The sequence below is a fragment of the Gossypium raimondii genome, chromosome 12 (assembly GCF_025698545.1).
Source record: "Gossypium raimondii isolate GPD5lz chromosome 12, ASM2569854v1, whole genome shotgun sequence".
NCBI lineage: Eukaryota > Viridiplantae > Streptophyta > Magnoliopsida > Malvales > Malvaceae > Gossypium > Gossypium raimondii.
Window position 1 is genome coordinate 28,566,998 of NC_068576.1, and position 22,257 is coordinate 28,589,254.

Here is a 22,257-nt window from a genome sequence, read left to right on the forward strand (position 1 = left end):
AAGTATTCATCCTTCTCTTCATCATTTGAAGGATCCAATGTCAAAATTCTTTCCAGTGGGTCCTCAACACAGTTGAGTTCCTTCTCCACTATTAAATCCTCTAAATCGAACACTGCAGAGCAATCATCCATTGTGTCAAGAAATCGCATAGACTTAAAAACGTTAAACGTTACCTGATCATCCTGAACATGCATAGTAAGCTCACCCTTCTGTACATCAATAAGGGTCCTTCCAGTTGCTAGGAACGACCTTCCTAGGATGATTGGTACTTCTTTGTCTACTTCAAAACCTAGAATTACAAAGTCAGCAGGAAAGATAAACTTATCGACGCGTACCAATACGTCCTTGATTTTTCCTTCTGGATGTGCTAAGGATCAATCTACTAGTTGAAGCATAACTATAATTAGTCTAACTTCTCCTATCCCTAGCTTCCTAAATATTGACATAGGCATCAAGTTGATACTTTCACCTAAGTCACATAATGCCTTACCACAATATGTTGCACCAATGTTGCACGGTATGGTAAAACATCCAGGATCCTTCAATTTTGGGAGGTAGTTTGTCTTGAAGATATGCACTGCATTCCTTTGTTAGAACTACCGTCTCAAATTCTCCAAGTCTTCGTTTCTTAGACAATATATCTTTCATGAACTTGACGTAGTTCGGCATTTGTTCAAGTGCTTCAAACAACGAGATGTTGATGTGAAGTTGCTTGAGTACGTCAAGGAACTTCTTTAATTGAATCTCCTGATTTTGTTTTTGAAGACTTTGAGGGTAGGGTGGTGGTGGTTTCATTACTAGGACTGATTCTGGTTGATTCGTCTTTGGCGGCAATTCTGCATCTAACAACATTATTAGTTGATAAGAATTAGCTGGTCTTTAGGTTACTTTGTTGGGTTTTGTAGATTCTGGTTCTGGTGAAACTAGAATTTCAACACTTGGTTGAACTTCTTCTGAATTTTGAGCGTCAGCTGGATCTTTTTCAACTTCGACAGTGTTGGGCTCTACTGTCTTTCCACTCCTCAATGTCAACGCTTTACAATGTTCTTTCCCCAGATTTCTCAAATTCTCTGTGTCACTAGGTAGAGCACCTTGTGGTCAGTTCTTGAGTTCGGTAGCAAGCTGGCCCATTTGATTTTCCAAATTTCTTAGAGTGGCATCGTTTTTCGCCATGTATGACTTCAATAGATTCTCTAAGCTATTGGGTGGTTCCGCTTGGGTTGGTTTCTAAACTTGTTGGGGGAAACTAGGCGGCTGAGTTGGTCTAGGTTAGGCGTAAGTGTTACTGGTTCCAACCCCTTGTTTACTCTAGGAAAAATTCGGGTGATTTCGCCACGATGAGTCATAAAAGTTGGATTGCAGTCCTTGCCTCCCTCGGTTTTAGTTTTGGTTTTGGTTACCCATGTAATATACGGATTTGGGGTTCGATGGACATTCTTCAAACAAATGTCCTTCCTCACAATCACACAGGCTATATTCTCAAATTGGTTAGTTGGTTGGGCTGCAAAAATGTTAAACCCATTAGTGGTAAGATTCTTAAGCATTGAGGATATTGAAGATACCTGAGATGCGAGTGAAGTGAGAGCGTCCACTTCATGTATTCCAGCGACTCATCTTCTTGACAATGCTCGATTGGTTGGCTATTGATAATTGTTGCTGGCAATCCTCTCAATGATTTCATAAGCCTCATTATAAGACTTAGAAAGGAGAGCACCATTAGCCGAGGCATCCACTACCATCCTCGTATGAGCGTTTAGACAATTACAGAATGTCTTAAGTTGAATGCAATATGGGATTCCATGATGAGGGCACTTTCATAATAACTCTTTGTACCTTTCCCATGCCTCATATAGGGACTCATCATCCATTTGTTGGAAGGCAGTGATTTCATTCCTCAACTTGGCATTCTTGCTCGGTGGGAAATACTTCATGAGGAATCTCTCGGCTAACTCTTGCCATGTAGAAATAGAGATCCATGGCAATGAGTTCAACCAGGCACGAGCTCTGTCCCTTAGTGAATATGGGAACAGCTTCAGTCGTAATGCATCTTTGGGTACTCCAGCTAACTTGAAAGAATCGCCCACTTCCATAAATAGTCTTAAGTGAAGATAAGGATCTTCAGTAGGCATTCCACTAAATTGGCCCACAGTCTGAAGCATCTAGAACATGACTGACTTCAACTCGATTTGTTTTGCCTCGATTTTGGGTCTCTTAATACCCGGATTAAGATTGTTAAATACCGGCACGGCATACTATCGTAAAATCTATCCCTGTCATCAACAATAAGGATAAGATTCTGAGCAAGGTTTGCTCCATTTCATTGATTCATATTCTCAAATTTTATCTCTTGAGTCCTTCTCTGGTTCGCTTGTCTTCTTCGATGTTGAAAGGTTCGTTCTATTTCAGAGTCCACAGGGAGTAAGTCAATAATCTGGTCAATACTCATAAATACCTGAAATAATCACAGAAAGATTAAGTAAGTAAAGATCTAAAACAGGAAAATAAATAAACCAAAATGTAAAAAATGATTCAAATATAATGGCTTTTTTTAAAACAGTCCCCGGCAACAGTACCAAAAACTTGGAACGACGAAAATGTGCAAGTGTACATAATCGCAACAAGTAATAAAGTGACAAGTAAATGTCGAGTTATCGTACCCACAAAGACTGTAAAAGAATTATTTATGAAGTAAGTTTAAACACTTTGGTGAAAGAAAAATATTTGGATTTGGGAAATGATTAAAAACTAGAAACAAATTAAATTAAATAAAATAAAGTTCTAATGCACGATTTGAAAAATTGATTTTAATCAAGATGATATAATTGTGTTGGATTAATTACATTTCCTTACCTTAGAATCATTAAACTTATGCTTATACTTATTACTAATAAATCACGACAACTCGTAATTCACTAACTTATGAACATATTTACAAATCAAAAATCCATTCAGCTCTTGTACATATTCCTATGTCAATTCGACCGATAAAATAGATTTATAAAGACAAACATGTTATTGCACATACATACTTGTTAGATTAAACAATCTCTCGCATATTCCTATGTCGATTCAAACGATTAATTCAACCTAATAAGCGTATAAAAGACTATGTGAGGTAACAAAGTATCCTTACCTTGAAACAATTTAATCAGAATAATCTTGCAAGCTATGCAAAGCATATGTATCGCCAAATACAATGCTAATCTTTCAGCTACTTTAGAAGAATTAAACATGCACTGATTAAATACTGTGTCCATTAATTACAATTTCAATGCATTTAAATAAATAATTCTTTAGTTATCTTACAATTGTAATGCAAAAATAACTTAATCATGGTTTTACTCAATCAAACATTTTACCGAGGCCTATAACAGCATAAACATAAATTTAACAAATCAAGAGGACGGAATGCAATCAACCCAACACGAATTAAATTCAAGCTAAGCTAATTAAATTAACCATTCCAATAGCATAAATCTTCATAGATATGTTCATCATAAAACAACAAAAATTAAAGAGATAAGGAACAAGAATCAAATCTGGTGGTTTTTCGTGGCTTGACTAGGTTGCTCCATTCTTCCTTCTTTGTTGTACTCTCCGGTCAAGGCTGCTATGGACACTCAATTTCAGCTCCAAAATGGCTGAAGAAGACCCCTTTCCCAAGAGGAGAAATCGGCACAAGAGAAAGGAACTTTGAATGGGAAAATGAGAGAAAAGAGTGAGAGAGGAAAGAAGAGTTGTGAGAGAAGAGATGTGAATGATGGATTATTTGAATGGGAAGAAAGGGGGGTTTACATAGCTGAGGATGGCTGCTAGACATAACAAATTTTAACAGCCAAAAAGCCTCTTCATAGCCGGCCATCCTACATGGCAAAGTTGAGACTTTCAACTTTGCTAAAATTAGCCTGGGGCAAATCCGTAAAGCCTTAATTTAAGGTGAGGTTTGAATGCAATTTGGAAGTCTTCCAAGGCCCTTTTTGCAGCTCATTTAATCAGATAAAAATGCTGATTTGGGTCAGTATTTGAACGATTCTAGGCTGCCCAATTGGTGGTTGGTTCGGTTCGCTCAATTTGGTTCAACTAGTGCGATTCAACTGGGCCCTTTTTCCATAATTAATTAAAATTAATTTATGTAGCCCAAATTAAATTGGGAATAAATTAAAATTAAATATATTATGAATTAATACACATATTTGGTCCGTCTTGGAAATTATTTTTCCTTGTTACTTCGAATTGCTTCTCGGTTTTGTTCTTCTAACTATGTCTGCTGGGTCAATTTTCGCCCTTTTTACGAATCTGTCAAAAATAATCAAAATTCACTAAAAATAATTGTAAAATTGACTAAAGTTAACATGTTCAAAATTTTAATACAATTTAATTATTTTATAAAAATTAATTATTTTATGACAAAAATTCTATCAAAAATGCATGATTTTAAGTAAAATTAGGTATGAAAAAGTATACAAATCTTTGTGTTTCCAGTTAGCTATCAAAACAGCGTCGTTTCAATAAAAATTAAAAAACATTCGTGGCGTTAATGGGGAAAACGCTGCTATTGTTGTTATACCTTTAGCAAAGTTTAGGGAAAAATGACGTTATTTCTTTACCTTTCACGGCATTTATTGGAAAAACGTCGCTAACACTGCTCCCATTTAGTGTACCTTTGCGGCACGTAGCATAAAAAGTCACAAATATGTACTATTTGCGGTTGTATTTCCACAAACGCAACTATATAACGACTTATTACGGCGTTTTTGGTCAGCGCCCCTAATGATATATATTTGTGGCATTTTTCAATACAAACGCCGTTAAAAGTTCAACCTTTGCGGCTTTTTCGACCCAAACGTCACTAAAAGCTTAATTTTTCGTAGTGCAAATGTGTTTCAATTTTGTTCATTTTAACCATAGGGTGTGACCCTGTAGGTCTTATAACATTAGTAGCAATACTAGCACATTTCTAATAATACAAGCAATGAGTGGCATATAGCAATGCATCATTACTACCCAACTTACAAGAAGTCATAATCAGACATAACATTTCTTTGATAATCTTTTCATGTATTATATCATTTTATCCTTAATATCTAGATTGGACACAAGTCATGAAATAGTCACACTTGTATAGTCCAATCTCATATTTTTTATTTTCTGAGTAGGCTACAATAAACAAATATGTGTGATATCTCATATCAACTTATTCGAGTATGGCCATGCATTTCTAGTCTCGCTCCATCAACAGGCCTAAGATATTGTTCCTATTATGTAGGAGGGATAAATCCTATCTTGATCAACCATATCCCACATCAGTTTTTATAGTACAATCTGTTATGGTAGACGTTTGACTATATCAAAAGATATGACTCACGATGTTGGGACAATGATGATCTCAAGTTTTAGGATCATATACATAGTTATCACTATGAGTAATATTGTGACTATTGCATAATAATCCAAGAAACATACTCATGGCAGGTCAGTCCAGTATGTTGTTCTCTGACACATACTCATGTATTGATTTTGATATCCCTATGTCAATAACAACACTTTATCATCAATCAACTACACATTTGTCTAAATTCATTATCATTGTCCATGCCCACAATAATACTCGACTAATGACCTTTTTAAGAATAATCATATTATTCTTAGGACTTTATTTTAACCAGTTTATTTTTACACGTGGAAAAAGAAACTAAATTAATAATGGAAATGCCTTATATTAACAAACAAGGTAAAATGAGTATGTGATTACAATCATTCATGATTGGTCTTTGGGCATACTCTAACAGTTATAACAAAATCCAACATTTGTTGCGGATCACCGGACATTATATGTTATAGGTTTAGCATGAATGAGTAACCTGATATGATGTGGTATAGGTTTAGCCCGGATAAGTAACCTAATGTAATTTCAACTCGGACGAGTAACATGGTGAAGTGTAGTTTACCCGTGTATTAGACTAGGGTTCTATCAGGTGAAATGTTATAAATGAAATTGGAAAATTGAAAATGTAACGAAAATAGATTGATAATAGAATATGGTAATGAAATGAATTATTTGAAATTGTTATGAGTTTATGAATTGATAAATGCATATGGAACTATATGTGTAATGTTATGTGATTCATGTTAAAGAGAGTAAACAAAAGATATTATGAAAATGGTTGGAAGCAAGCCCTGGGGCCGAAATGAGTACGAATATGTCGGTAGACTCTAGAAAGGGATTGAATGGTAAGTTAAAAGGTAAAGATATGGATTAATCGTGAGATTTGGATGACTTAATGTCAATGGAATGTGTGTATAGATGTTGAATTCATGTTTAAATATGAAAGTTAAATGGTTAAATGATGTTTATGTTGGAAAATCAAGTTTGGAAAACGCAACGAAAAATAAATTTAGGGAAAAAGCAGAGTTTTAAATTTTTTTTCCAAAACAAGAACTTGGTTGTGATATCTGAAGTAATAAACACTTAATCACAATTCTACCTTTTAGGTTCATCTAGGATGAGCGCTTCAACCGAGTAGTCTTCTCTGCTATCCTCAAGCTCATGTCTTTCGAGTGTAGGCTCGCTTCAAATCAGAAAATTTTCCACAAAAGTTACAAGCGAGGTAATTTCACAATTTCTCTAAACTTTTGAGCTAAGTTGTAAATAAGAAAAATATCTCTAGAAATTTTTTGAAATAATTTCTTCAAAAAAAAATTTCTCTACAACTTTCTCTTCAATTCAAGTTTGTGTAAATAATGACTCAAGACTATCTTCTTATAGGAGAGTTTAGAGAGTTCAACTACGATAAAACTTAATCACTTTATTATTAAATTAAGATTAAATTTAATACTAAATCTTATTAAATTAATAAAATATTTATCTACAAGAAAAACATTAAATAAAATTTAATATTAAGATAATCACTTTAATATTAAATTAATAAATTACTATTAAGATAAGTATTAAATTTAATTTAATATTAAATATATTAAAATAATATTATTTTTTGAATAGTTAATCTAAAATCAAATTCTCTGGTAGAGTCCTAGTAGGAGTGTAATTCTTCCACTACTCAACCACCGAAAACCCACCGCCGTCGACCATTTTCCAACCACCAGAATGTCGTCGTCGTAGCCGTTGACACCCCGAGCTAGTTTGGTTTCTATCGGTTTAGTTTGGGTAGTGACTACTCGATCGATCTAGTCCAGCCACTGGTTCGACCAGTTTTTGGGTCTTGGTCTCATTTTTGGGCTCCCAAGCCCAATTTACGATCTCAGGTCCAATTTTCAAGTTCAATTACCCATTGGGCTAATTGTCTGACTTAAAAATTAATTTCCAAAAATATCATATTAATTTTAATTAATTTGATTAAATAATTTTACTTTATCAAAATTAATTTTTCCAAAAATCATTTAGATTTTCCAAATTAATTTTTCAAGAACATTATTTAATCAAATTCTCTAGTTGAACAATTCTTACGACCACCCAATTTAATTCCACATCGAATAAATCGACTAAATTAAATTATTTCCAAAGTCATAGAATTTTCTTCTGATTCAAATGCAGTTCGATCGAGCTTTTTTTGAGCTAGTGAAGAGACCAATCGAACATATATAATTAGGCTCTAGTTATTGCAATTATGTCCAGAAACTCGTGGCCACTATGTCTCATTGTCAATTCTCTAGTGATTCCTTTGAGTTAAATCTGTTCACTCAGTACAATCTTATTTTATCTCATTGTCACCATTATGTCTTCTTAATGATTAATATAATCATTGTCAACAAATGACTATGATAAATTTCTCATTCGAGAACAAGAAACTCGTGGCCACGTTCCATATTTCTCAATCCACACAATGCCAATAAAAAACATATCATTAACTCTTTAATTGAGTTATGAATTCCACTATTGCTAGTAAAGTCATGCCACACATAAGTCATATATCCAACATACCGATTATCGACTCGATCATCTTTAGAGCATAAACCTCTATTTATTTCAAAGCACATGAGCTACATGCACATGGTCAGTGACTAACTTAGGATTTAGGTAAATCACACCATGAATGTCACAAGTGAATTAATTCAAAAACGAACTCAAAATTAATTCATCTTGGGTCTAGTCCAATATATCATTATGCCTATGAATACATCTATGTCTCTACCCGTGGAGTCAACTACTTCGATAGCCAAGACTAGCCATCTCCTCAATTGGATTGTAAAGAACATAATAATACTTCTCAGTATTTGAATCAAATGTTCACTTTGATTCTTTTATGGGATTACGGACTCGTTTAGATTATCTACTAAAGTAAGTTGTTTTCTCACAATGTAAACGTTCTTACAATGCCACTTATCATCAGTTTGAACTTAGACAATCAATGAGCTAAATTTTGCTGGTCACAATTTCACTATGCATACAAAATATGAAAGACATAAATACAAAAGATATAACAGTGAAATGTGAAATTTATTTATTCATCGTTTAAATACATAGAAAACAATTACATGTTTACTACAATATGGGCACATTTCTCAACAGTTTATTGATCATGGAATTAGATTACTTATGTTAAAGGTATATATGATGGTTCATAAATGGTATGAAATGTTTAAATGATATAAAGTTTGGCATTTGACAACTAGAATGAATTTGTAAATTCTATTGCAATGATGAATGGATTGATTTGCTAATTGCCTTATGTATACTCCTATATGTAATTGATAATGGCATTGCTTGGCATGATAGGGATATAAATTGGGTAGATATTGTGTTTGTACTTATTATGATAAATTGCTTATGTTAATGTCATGTTATCTTGAATCATGAAAGTACCATTGAGCATTATCGCTCAGCGCATGGTTTGTTTATTTTGTGCGCAGGTACATGTATATTTCGAGGTTACGAGAAGTGATTCCAGCATCCAGACAGCAATCCTCGACTCAACAATATTTTTATAGTCTCGTTTTGTTAAATATATGACATGTACCTAGGTTGAGTCGGTTTTTGCATAATGCAATCATGTTGAATTTTAGCTAATAATGGTTAGCAAGATATGGCATAACGGTATTGTTCATGTTAAGCTTTGAGATTATTGATATTTAAATGAAGTTGATATGCATAAATGATTTTAGGTGGATTAATTGAATTGGTATTATATAGCTAATAGTTGGTATGTGGAATATGTCATTGGTAACAAATAAAAGTGGTGTTTGATGCATTGTACAAATATAAATGGTGTAAAATGCTTAGAAATCAGTATATGATTGGTATTTTTTTCTTACTTTAGTGAATAGAAGGATTGGTTTGTATGTTTACGTAAATTTGAATAGGTGCCAAATTAGATCATTTTGAAAACAGGCAGTCATGTCATGACGTCAGCTCCTGAACGTCGCGATAAGACCAAGTTACTAAGTTGTGTCGTGACAAGGAACTCCCGAAGTCACTACGTCAACTTGATATTTTGCAAACTTTATAATTTAGTCCTAATTTGACTTCGAGTTAGCAAAAGAGCTTTCATAAGCTCGTATAAGACTCGAAAATGATGAACATCATATTGAGATTGAATAAATTTGTTAATAGCATATATAAAAAGGTAAATTGAATCGTAGTTGTTTCGACAACGAATGTGGCATCCCGTAGCTCGGATCTAGTAGTGAGGTTGGGTATGGGATGTTATAGGGTTAAACAATTACCATAATCGCTTCATACCCACTATCCAAAAGAAAAAAATTCATCCAGCCCTGCCCTTTATCCACTTTTTTAAAAAAAAAACGTTCCATTTAGAAAGGATTGGTTCAAAATCCATTGGGCGATTTGAGTTTTGGCATCCCTACTCAACATCAATAGTTGCCCCACATAAACAGCAAGTGGATAATAAAGTAAATAATATTTTACTATATGTAGTGATGATAAACATGAATGCTATGTTTGCTAGGAGTATTACTTTTTCATCATGTTTTAGTATACGAGTTAGCAATAAAATAATTTTAATCGATAACTTTTAGCCACTCACATGACTTGTTTTGGGAAAATATGAGAAATTTTTTTCGATTTTTATTTTTTTGCTAGAGTTTTTACTCATATTTCTAATTTCAAGTTTAAATTTGTATTAACTATTCCTTATTTATATATAACTATTGTAATATGTATTGTAATAAGTAACTTTTTTCTTTATGTTGTTTTTTTATACAATGCTTAGAACTATCCATAATCCCACATGAACTTTTAAATAGAGGATAAACATGCATAAGCATGCTCAAACCACAACCTCCTACTGAAGTAACAATGACGATATTAACCGAGTTAAGACTCAGTCAACTCTTATATTATTACACGAGTAACCAAACCACTTGAAATAACAATAATATACAACGCTATCAAATACATGTCTAGACCATAATTAAATGCCTAATATGGTACACTTTAACATCTTTGTTTGATGATCTCTTATAAGATATAAGTACATATTAATATTTTATGATTTCGATTTCCTTTTTACCTAATACCACCCATTGGCTTGATCCTTACTTTTAAGGTATTACTCATCACCACAGTAAACTCGAATTTCCCACTAAAATCAATGTTAGAATTAGGGGGATAAGAAGTCCGTTCAATTTGCTGAACCATTCTTGCCAACATTAGGTGAATATGAACAGTGGCCATTGTTAATCCAGGACAAATCCTCGTCCCAGCACCAAATGGTTTCATTTTCACCATTGTTACACCTGTTATATCTGCATCTTCTTTCCCTAAATAGAATCTATCTGCAGGGTTGAACTTTTCTGGGTTAGACCAGATTTTGGGATCTTCAGTAATCCCAGGGAAGAAAATCTCTTGATTTGGATCAATGGGGATGTTGAAAACACCCACAGTTGTTGCCTCAGTCGCTACATGAGTTGGTAAAAAGTAGGTTGGTGGGTGCTTTCGTAATTACTTTCACTATCGCTTGTAAATACTTCATTTCTTCAACAACTTTCTCCTCCACTGTTCGATCACCAACTGTACTTTTGATTTCATCAAACAGTTTAGATTGAATATCTGGATTGTGAATCAGCTGAGCAATGCCCCATTCAAGTACAGTCGCGGTGGTATTAGTTCCGGCATTGATGAACTCGGAGCAAAGTGAGACCAACTCTGAGTTGGATGGTGCTGAGTTTCTTCCTTAACTTTGAGATAAAATAGGGTGTAGAGATACGAAAATGGAATTGCGGATTTATTTGATCCTGGATTCCTAAGAGCTACTCGACGCTGTCGGATGAACAAAATGATATTGTTGGGGTTATTAGGACATAGAACAAGTGAAATATTTTTATTTGCTCACAATCTTGCAGCAAAGGAGTTTATGGCTGATAGCTCATTTTGCTCATTAATTCAACTAGAAAGGACTATATATTTATAACCAAATACATCATTAAATACTGCCTACTACCATTAAGTAGCCTAGTAATTTGAAAAACATTGCTTGTGCACATAAACAAGCCACCTAAACTAGCCATTCAACTATCTAAACATTTCAAGCTTTTATGAGCTTGTTCATTTTCAACTAATTTAATTACAATGTAACTAAACAAAAAAAACTTGTTAATGCAGCATGCACAAGCGCTGCAACATGCAAATAGCCTGCATGCACTTTAACAAAAACATAACACAACAGCATGGACTTGCTGTTTACGAACTTGGAGTGCTCGCTTGCGTTGCTCGCCAATAACGGGCCTTAAAATGGGAAGAAAATCGTTGATTCTTGTATCTAGTGTAATAAGAACATTTTTCGTTATTGGATCCATTTTCTCAACAGTTTCTTCATCCATTTCAATCCCGAAACACATCCCTAAGAGTATATAAAGCACAATGAAACAAGCACTTTTCAACACCGAAACAATGCCGCCATTGGCCTTAGCTTCAGCTCGAAGACGATCTATGAGTTTATCCACAGCTTGACTTCTACTACTGTGAAAATCTTTAATCCTACTTGAACTTAGCATGTTTTGAACCAAGTTTCGTCTCAGAGACCGCCACTCAGGGTCGTAAACGACGCTATTTACGGTGAACTTGTTGCAACTAAAGATGTTTCGAGTGGGATTTTCTCAGGGTCCGCTGGCGAATATAGAACCGTTTTCGATGAAAGCTTCATGGCAAAGCATGGCGTCGCTGAGTATAATCATCATTCGAGTCCCCATCCTGAGAGTGAAAGTCGACCCATATTTACGGCGAAGATCGTCGACGTATTGAAAGAAAGGCTTGCCGGAGCGAGCAACCTGGAAAAGATTACCAACAATAGACCAAATAGTAAGTTCCGGAGGGAGCTTGAGATGTTTGGATTGAGATTTACGATAAAGAAAGAGAACCAGACATGAAAGACAGAACCCGACAAATGTGAAGAAGAGATGGCATAAAAAGGCAATGAATTGCAAGTAAAATAGTGAAAGAAAGTAGCTTTTGTTGATTAGTGAGAGATGATATTTGGGGTTAAGGGCGTATTAAAATGAGAAGAGCATGAAATTGTAGGGGGGTTCAATTAAAACTGCCTCAGGAAAGCTTTCCACCAACGGTTTTTAGGTAATTGGTATTAAAGGATGAAAATAACATTGAAATACCACTTATTAGAAAGTACAGTTTTATATTTCACATCAAAATAATGGTTAGTGCAAGAAAATCTAGGTTCAAATATGCTAAGATTGTGAAGAAACAATTCAAATTTCAGTTAGAGTAAGAAAACGTGGGTTCAAATATGCTAAGATTGTGAAGAAATTATATAACAATTCAAATTTCAGTCAGCTTGAAAAATTTAATTTTCGGACTAAATTCTTAAATTGAGCTTTTTCAGAATTTGGTATGTAGGTGAATTAAAGATTAATTATGGGTATTTGTCATTAGATAATTTATAGAGAGTTGATTTCAGCAATTTAGAGTTAGGACTAAATTAAAAAGTTAGTAAAATTAGTGTGAACAATGTGGGGTTTTTCAAAAATTATGAATTTGATCAAAGCAAGTCCTTAAGTGGTAATTCCACCTCGGACGTTTTAGCAAATAAACCATTTTGTGGAACAAAGGGGGAAAACAACCTCTCTTCTGTATTTTCACGCAAACTATCTAAAACCTTCTAAAAAATTCTCTTTAAAATTATTTTACGGGTTTTCAACAATTCTCTGGTTTTCTAACAAGGTTTCATAAATTGTAAGTGATTTCTATCATCAAACTATGAATTTTGATCATTAAACACGTTTTTCTATTTATTCTCTATTTCCCCTTATTTCTGAGTAATTTTCGTTTTTGAAAATGAGAGCCTCGATTTGTTTTTGTTTTTGTTTTTGGATTATATTTTTTATAAGAATAATTTTAGAATATATTTGGTTAATCGAAAATCAAGTTAAAATGGAGGTTTGGCTTGAATTGCGTGTTTCACCGTCGTTGAGCGAGCGAGAACTCGAAGAAGAAGAAGAAAATAACATTAGATTCAGAGTTTTTAGTGAGTTTTGAATGAATTCAAGTCTCTAGGGTGTATTTCCACTAAGGAAATCGATTTTGATTAAGTAGAATTCAAGTTATGCAAATTTCGGTTCATAAAGCCTTAAGGAGTAGGGTTTTCGGTTAGGCCCATATCATGCTTAAATTTGGTGTTTTTGCTGTGCAATTGTTTGTACTGATTTAACGCATTGTTCAGATATTGATTGTAGCCAAGGAAATCATTGAATCGTCGAAAACGAGACGGAAGGAGAAAGTCATTGCTTTCGATTTGTGCTAACCAATCTCGCTTTTCTTGTTTTATGTTGTTTTATATTAATTCTAACCGTAAACCGTTAACTTTCAAAGTTCTCGAATGCTTCATATGAGATAAAGGTATTATGCAAGTCTCCTTGGAAGATATAATATCTCATTCCCGACTTTGATTGTGAGATTCGAGACATGAAATATCACATTTATTGTCAAAACAATTACAATTCTATTATATTTCAAATATCAATTTATTAAGTTCCAAACTCATTTATCTACATTATTTAATCAAATATGGGTTATAAATGGGCTTATGAAATCTCTCATGCTAATCTGATGATGAATGAGGGACTTAAATATACCATAATCAAAGTAGGGATTTACTCGTTGAATCTGGTGTCTTAAATGTAGTATATTCGCTTATATACTTATATTTTTTCGAACAGATTGGTTTAATAAAATTACTCATAAGTTACATTAATACTCATTGTATATTGTCTTCAATGATTTTTGCACGCAAAGTAAAATGAAAGTAAGTATTGGTTTGTAACACCCCCATATTTGACGCAATCGCGAGGTTCAAGTTATGGTATGTCACGATCATTACTGGTGGAACTAACGTCACATAAACATTATACAATCATTCGCAAATGCCGGTAAATATAAATCACATTCATTTTAAGCTACACAACTATTTTTAGGTACCACACGAGCTTGTGAAAGCTCTTTTGCTAACCTGCACATGAATTAGGGCAAAATTATAAAGTTTTAATAGTATCGGATTGACATCGCAGCTTCAAGATTTTCACGTCACGACATCATCATCTCAGTGAGTCATGTCGCGACTTCAGGTATATCAACATTGCGACGTCACTCATTGTCGGCCTTAAGTCGTGACCTCAGGGCTCAAGATCACGACATTGTCCCTATTTTTGGCAAAATGTGTTGGAAAAAATCCAGTAAAAACAGTGTTCTTACACAGCAAAAAATAAAAATTTAAAAATCGAGCCGATTTGTGATATATATAGAAATAAACTCTTTACCGAAATCGCAACTATGTTTTCAACTAGACGAATCCTTGTTGTTATTTTACTTTCAATCGAACGATTTTCTCCGCTATCCTCGTATCACAAACTATTTCGAGTATGGGCTCGAACAATTTGAATCAAATATAGAATAAGAAATAGTGTGGAAACGAAATATCTCTTCTCAATAGAAACTGACATAATTGTTATTTCAGAAAATAAATTTAATACTTGAGAACAAACTCTCACTATTTTTAGGCAGAGTAACAATATCTTAAACTTTGTATTTTACCTTACCGGTACCATCTTTTTATAAGAAGAAGAAGTAAAACCCTTATTATATTGTAGAAATTTATTTCAATTAGAAAAATGAATTCCTAGTCTAACTAAAAATATAGGGGGCGACAACCCTAATTAATAATACTAAGGTTTGTCATCCCTCCCTCTAACATGAGGGACTTTTGAGCCTCTCCCATATCGGGTCCAATTACAAATATTTCTTGAACTTTTAATCTAGTATTCTATAATTCGATCCAATCTGATATTTATTTTTTTTATTTCTCAAAATAAACATCTCAATTTATTTCTAATAAAATAATCTTCTTAACCAAATTTTAATTCGTTAAAATCATTACAAGTTTATCGTAAAAGAATCTATGAGAAATTATATTTAATATTTTTAGATTCAATAGGTTTACTATGACAAAATGATTTATTTTCATTTTCAAATTTCATTTAATTTGAAAATATAAATTCATTTTTAAGTCATTTTCATTTTCTTTTTCATTTTGAGAAAACCACATTCATTTTCAAATAATTTCATTTCTCTATTTTCATTTTCATTTTCATTTTAGAGAAATAATCATTTCCAAATATTTCTCATTTATCCATTTTCACCATTTCTATACATTTATGTTCATTTGATTCAACATGCAATTCAGTTTTTTGTTTCAACAAGCTAGCAGAATGACCGATTAGACATATACTATTAGGGCTCAAATGATTTATAATTAAGTTTCATCTTTTCGCCTATTAATTGAAAACTCATTTAGTCACGAAGTTATTCCACTATAGTATCGTGATTAAGCTCTCCTTAACAGCATACCACTACGAAAGTAACTTGATCGGTGCTCGTCCAATAACCTTGTCATAAAGTCTATTACCCTAATAGGATATCCTTAATATCTTTGGGATAATATTTGTTCTCCCAATATGATTCTATTTTATCTCATGTAACCATTACATCTTCCTTCATGAAAAATCAATTACTATCAAATAATAATTAAGCCATTCATCACAGAGACGGACGACCCGTGACCACGTTTACTTTTTATCAATCATGTAATGCCAATAAGAGGATATCAATTACCCATGTCTCAGGTTATGAATTCCACTATTATGAATGACGCTACATACTATAGAAGTCGTATACCCAACTAGAGGTGCTCATGGGGTGGACTGGGCCGGGATCAACTAAAAATTCAGACCCATTTACTAGCCTGTGCCTGGCCTTGCCTGAAAAATGGGCCTAAAATTTTGCTCAAGCCCAGCCCGGATAAAAATGATAAAACCCAAGCCCGAGCTAGCCCGCCCATATTAATTTTGTATATACTTTTTAAATACATATAATACATCAAAAATACTAAAAACATCAAAATAAATATTTCCCAGCAAATTGAAAATAAATTTTAAAAAATATGTAGACTTAAATAACACTAAGATAAATACAACTTAACAAGCAAATGCCTCTAAAATAATAACAAAATTAACAAATGCCTTTAAAATAATATCAAAATTAACAATAAAATAAGTTTTATAGAATATCCAAACAATAACAACATAATAGTAGCAACATAATAGTAAAATGGTAGCAAAATAGGAAGAAAACAATAAGAAAATAACATTAAAAAAATAGATTTTTTTGTCATTTAGTGAATTCGGGTCGGGCCTGAGCCAAAAATGTCTTACCTAAGGCCCGGCCCAATTTTTAAATGAGCCTTATTTTTTTGTCCAAGCTCATTTTTTGAGCCTATATTTTTTCTCAAACCCTTCCATATTTCGGGCAGGTCTTCGGGTCGGGCCAATGATCAGGTCTATACCCAACACATCAACTTTCGATTCCTTATCTATTTTAACTTTAGACTTTTACTTATATTGAAGTATACAAATAACGCATTTATAATCCTTCGTCCACTTGGGATAGTAAAAACATTGGCATTAGTTGTTTACGTGGATATGTCTCTTCTAACCAATTTAAACACCCAAGGAATCCCACCTCAAAGCTCAAATACGGATAAGTCCTTTTCTTTGTGTCATAATATCAGCTCACCCAATTTGGAACAGCTCTACAAATTCACCAACTTTCTTTACCAAAGCAAGAAAAGAAACATTAAGGAGTTGAACTAAATAGCAGCTTCTCGTAATTGGAATTGTCCTTCAAACTTTCAATACTTACACTGACATCTATATTTCTATAAAAATCCAACCTTTCATTAACCCCAAGAAAAAAGTTAAGTTAGCTTCCAGAATTCCTTCAATACCACCTTTGTCAATTCCTCTCCAACTTCAACAATGCCATTTTCTTTCTTTCATCTTCTTTGCTACATTACTATAATATTTGCAGGTGATATGCCTTTGTTTTATATCTTACATCTGCTGTTTCAAGTGCTTTAGTTGTAAGGAAATTAGATCCTTCACTTTACTAATATCTGGAATATTGGGGTTTGATGATTTGTAGAAGTTGATGCAGTAAATGAGGGCGCTTCGAAATCTAAATCTAAATTAAGGTTGTTTGTGTTTGGAGACTCATACGTTGATACGGGTAATTGGAGAAAATCCATTGGAAGTTCGTGGAAAGAGCCATACGGCATTACTTTTCCTGGCAAACCATCTGGTCGCTTTTCTGATGGTCGAGTCCTCACTGATTACATAGGTCACATAATTTTCACCATATCTTCTATATTGCTAAATCTAACAAATGTGTTTATTTATTGAAGGAAAATCTAATAAATTTATTAAAATATATGAAATTATAATACTATTTCCTTACTTTGGCACCCACACAAAATCGTTGAATTTTTTGTTCCTTTATTTTTTTACATGAAAATGGATTGTAGATATTGAGTTCAAACCCACACCTATTAGATGCCATCTTTAGAGTGATTTTATGAATAACTAGACTTAAACATTGGTTAATTGTGATTTTTTTTTTGATACTTGTGTAAAAGTTTATGGTCAAGTCCTCCTCTAGCTAATATTTTTGTGTTGTACTTTAGGAGGCAGTTTTAACAAAAGTAATAAGCATTTATATTCACCAATAAATATTGGGTGCATTATATTTTAAAAAGAAAACGAAAGTTTAAATTTTAAAAATAAATTTGTTCAGTAAGTAACCAAGAATCTCAAATATGAATTATACAATAGACGGAAAAATACTCAAAACAAATTCATATTCATTGGTCTCTCATAAAAATAAATGAAAGAAAATTATAATTCCCTTATTAGAGAACTTTATAACGATCTTTAGAAAGAAAAATCATAAATGAAATTATCATAGTTAAGTTATAATTAAATCATAAAATATCTAAAATATTTGAAAATTTATTTTATAATGGTTAAATTATGCTATTAGTCCTTATACTTTGCAAATGTGTTAGATTTAATCCATATACTTTAATTTGGTCATTTTCAGCCTTGTACTTTTCAAATATTAAAATGTTCTCACCAAAGATAACGATTAAATTCTTTAAGTTCTACTATTTCCCCAATTTAATGGGTCAAACATATTATCATATGTGTAATGTCATATTAGCTTATTATTTCCACATATTAATCACTAAAATTTAATTAATAGATTAACGATTGTCAATTACATCAAGACTAAAATTTCAAAATTCAAAAATTACAAGGACTTAGAATGATTCAATTGGAGAATATGGACCAAATCTACAATTGTACACATAGTACAGGACTAGTGGTTGAATTTAACCAAATGTATTTAACTGGTGTTGTTTAGGTCAAGACTAAATTTTTAAAATTCGAAAAGCACTTGAATTAAAATTGACCAATTCGAAAAGTATAAGGACTAAATCCACAACTTTAACAAAGTACAAGCACTAATAGTAGAATTTAACCAATTGATAAATAAAGGTTTTTCTAAGCAATAAATAAAGTTCACTTATAATTAAATCATAGAATGCTGTTTATGCATATATTTTATTTTTAGAATTTCATAATCCCACTGCTAGCATGAAAATAAAAGTACGTGATTTATTTGAAAATGGTGGCAGCATCGTATTTGGGGATAAGAACTCCAATAGCATACAAATGGAGGAAAGAGGTGAAGAGATCAAATTTAGAATATGGTATGAATTTCGCGTATGGAGGGACGGGAGTGTTGGATACTTTGGCCAATCAACCCAACATGACTACCCAAATTGATTTTTTTCAACGTTTGGTTGAACAAAAAGTGTACGGCAAGCAGGATCTCGACAACTCCGTTGGCCTCATCTCGGTCGCCGGCAATGATTACGCTACTTATCTCGCTAGGAACACCCACGATCTCCAGGTGAGTTAATTTGGTATCCTAATTATCTGATCTAAAATTTTTCATGTTTTTGGAGAATTTTTGAATAATCCAAGTAATATTATCCAAATTTATATCTCATTTTGGGTCATTGTCTAAATCCAACTTTTGCCTTCAAAATTGAATATTTATAATTTAGCCAAATGAAATACCTTTCAATATAACAATACAAAAATTTAATATAAAAATTTAATCAATTACATAATATTAATATAACATGATAATGCACAACATCCGCATTTTCATCTTGAAAAAATCAAATGAAAATGAAAATCCTAAAATTCAAGATGAAATTATTGATGTGTCATTAAACTATTAGAAAATATAATATCCCTATTTCGCATAATCTTTTCTCAATAGTATTTATCCTATCACTGAACGTATCATTTTTCTATTAATGTACTAACCAATACCAGTTTATTTTAGTGTTCCATTTCATATTTATCAATATCTTTTAAAATTATAAGTAATACATTAATATTATATATAAATAAAGTTTCCTTTATATTTTATAAAAGCCAAATTTATTTGAACATACTTTTATCAAAATTATTTATCAATTTTAATTAATTTTAAGGGTAAACTACACCTAATATCACTAAACTATTAGTAAGTTTATGTTTTGTTCACTTAGCTTCAAAATGTTACAAAATGGTAATTGAACTATTTAAAAGTTTTCATATAAGCCACTAGAGTGGCTGTTAAAATTATTGTTATATAGCATTCTCATTTGCACTACTTGCACCAATTGAAAATTCTTATTCCTCTTCTTTTCTACGATTCAGTTTATTTTATATGAAATAGCTTCAAATGTCACGAATTTGCGAGTCTAAATTCAAATAGTTTTTTCTCCAATCTCCAACATTGATCGTTAGATCGACTTAGATCTAAGATATGCTCTTCTATTTGTCGATGAGTAATGATCCAGCGCACTAGTCTTGAATCATTGTTTGGAGCTTGCTAGTCAAACTTTAAAAAAAATGTAACAATCCAGTTACTTAAATAAAAACTCTCAAATAATTCAATCATCATTCTATAACTTCCAAAATATAAACTTACTAACAATATAATGACATTGTAGTTTACCCTAATTTTAATCTTCTAATACTAAATTTAAAATATTTTAAACTTTCAGGAGTTAATTTTTATATTAAACAATAAAAAATAACATTGATATACATATAATTAATAATAAGTAGTGGAAGAGATAATAGACGGTTGACGTGAATTCCAAACATGTTAGCATGTGATATGCTAAAAGAGATTATATATTTTGTTTTGATTTGGCAGAAATTGGGTGACTTCACTAAAAAGATAATGGATCAGCTGGAAATAAACATAGACAGGATCCGAGGTTTAGGAGTGAAAAGAATAGCAGTAACATTGATTGAGCCAATGGGATGCATACCTCTACAAGCTGCCTCTTCCTCCTATTCAAATTGCACTCAAGCCTTGAACTTAGGATCTAAGTTCCACAACCAAATGTTGAACCAATCTCTCCAAAACTTGAATGCTAAGGACAACTCTACTGCTTTCATCACCCTTGATCTCTACGATGCATTTTTTTCAGCTCTAAACAAGTTTACAACGCATGCACCAGGTATGTTTATATATATATATGATACATTGGATTAATGGGGATAGGAATAATTAAATTGGGTTTGTATGAAATTGCAGCAGGAAGTTTGGGATTGAAGCCATGCTGTGAGGGAAAAGAGATGGGGAAATATTACTGTGGAAGTGTGGATGAGAGTGGGGCAAAGCTGTACACTATTTGTGAGAATCCAAATTTGTCATTCTTTTGGGACACACTCCATCCTTCTCAGAATGGTTGGCATTCAATTTTCTCCTCTCTACGATCTTCCCTTCACAAGCTCACTACCTAGTCATTACTTTTCTAAACCATATACATATACTGAAGCTGCATGTAAACTTGGGAGAATTTAATTATTCAATGAGTAGATTTCATGTCTCTTCTGTTTTATTATGGGATTATCATCCTTAAAACAAGTGTTATGTGATCAATTTTTACATACTCGTCTATATCCCATATCTTCAAGTACTAAGAATTAAATAATTAAAATTTTGGAAAAGAAACACACAAAAACGTTGAAAAAAGTTTTAAAATATTGTTCTTACAGAAAAAACACAGAAATTGTACGATTGAAAAAAAACCATAACTTCGATTAAACTATTTAAAATAAATAATTAAAATTAAAATGAAAGAACCAAAAACATCCAATAAGTTTAAACCAAAGACATTGAAATTCTATGTAAGATATTGTTGATACATGGTGTCAACAGAAGTGGAGAAGGAGCTGGTCGGTATTTTGGTGAAGAAGTAGAGAGGAAAAAGATAATCCAATCGTATCTGGAATCCCCTCAAATGGAGCATCTTGGGGTTATTTAAACCATGGCTTATCCATGGGTTTTCGGGTCGGATCTGGGTCAGGTTATTACACATCTTATTATAATTTTATAACAATTTGTGCCCCACTTGGTCAAAGAAGAATTATAAAATGATTCTTCTCAACAACCTGACATTTATGAAATGTGTGTAATTTGGGGCTTACCATATAAGTTTTAACTTGAAACTTTGTTGAGCAAGTTTTGTTGTTGGATAGTATGATATAGGAGTCAAAAATTGTATTGCAGAATAGTACAAACTGTGTTTCTCGTAAGAAAGAATTTGTTTGTAAATTAACAGACTCAGAGAAAATTTAAATCAGTGAGCTATTTGGGAGTTGTGATCTTAAATTAGTTAGCTCAAAAGAACTTAGGTTGTGAGCTTAACTCAACTAACCTTTAATCATCAGATCAAAACGTAGGCCAATGAGTTGTTTCGAAGTTTCCAGCTTAACTTGGCTAACTCAAATAACTGGAGGTTGCGAGCTTAACTCAGCTAACTCAAATAACTGGATGTTGCAAGCTTAACTCAACTAACCTTT

The 22,257-nt window shown here is 32.6% G+C and overlaps 1 protein-coding gene, 1 non-coding gene and 1 pseudogene across 2 annotated transcripts; 2 read left to right on the forward strand and 1 right to left on the reverse strand.

The window, feature by feature from the left end:
* The first annotated feature begins 1,794 nt into the window (after nucleotides 1–1,794).
* LOC128035796 (small nucleolar RNA R71) lies at nucleotides 1,795–1,901 on the forward strand. The gene has a single exon (XR_008192345.1). It is a non-coding gene; the product is annotated as a small nucleolar RNA R71 (small nucleolar RNA).
* Nucleotides 1,902–10,483: 8,582 nt separating this feature from the next.
* On the reverse strand, nucleotides 10,484–12,574 carry LOC105762092 (cytochrome P450 77A3-like; annotated as a pseudogene).
* A 4,607-nt stretch (nucleotides 12,575–17,181) lies between these two features.
* On the forward strand, nucleotides 17,182–21,293 carry LOC105763631 (GDSL esterase/lipase At5g03610). Its single transcript, XM_012581914.2, has 5 exons — nucleotides 17,182–17,347; nucleotides 17,462–17,656; nucleotides 19,014–19,291; nucleotides 20,600–20,909; nucleotides 20,987–21,293. The coding sequence occupies exons 1-5, from the start codon at nucleotides 17,296–17,298 to the stop codon at nucleotides 21,193–21,195; spliced, it is 1,044 nt and encodes a 347-aa protein (XP_012437368.1). The 5' UTR covers nucleotides 17,182–17,295; the 3' UTR covers nucleotides 21,196–21,293.
* Nucleotides 21,294–22,257: the final 964 nt, after the last annotated feature.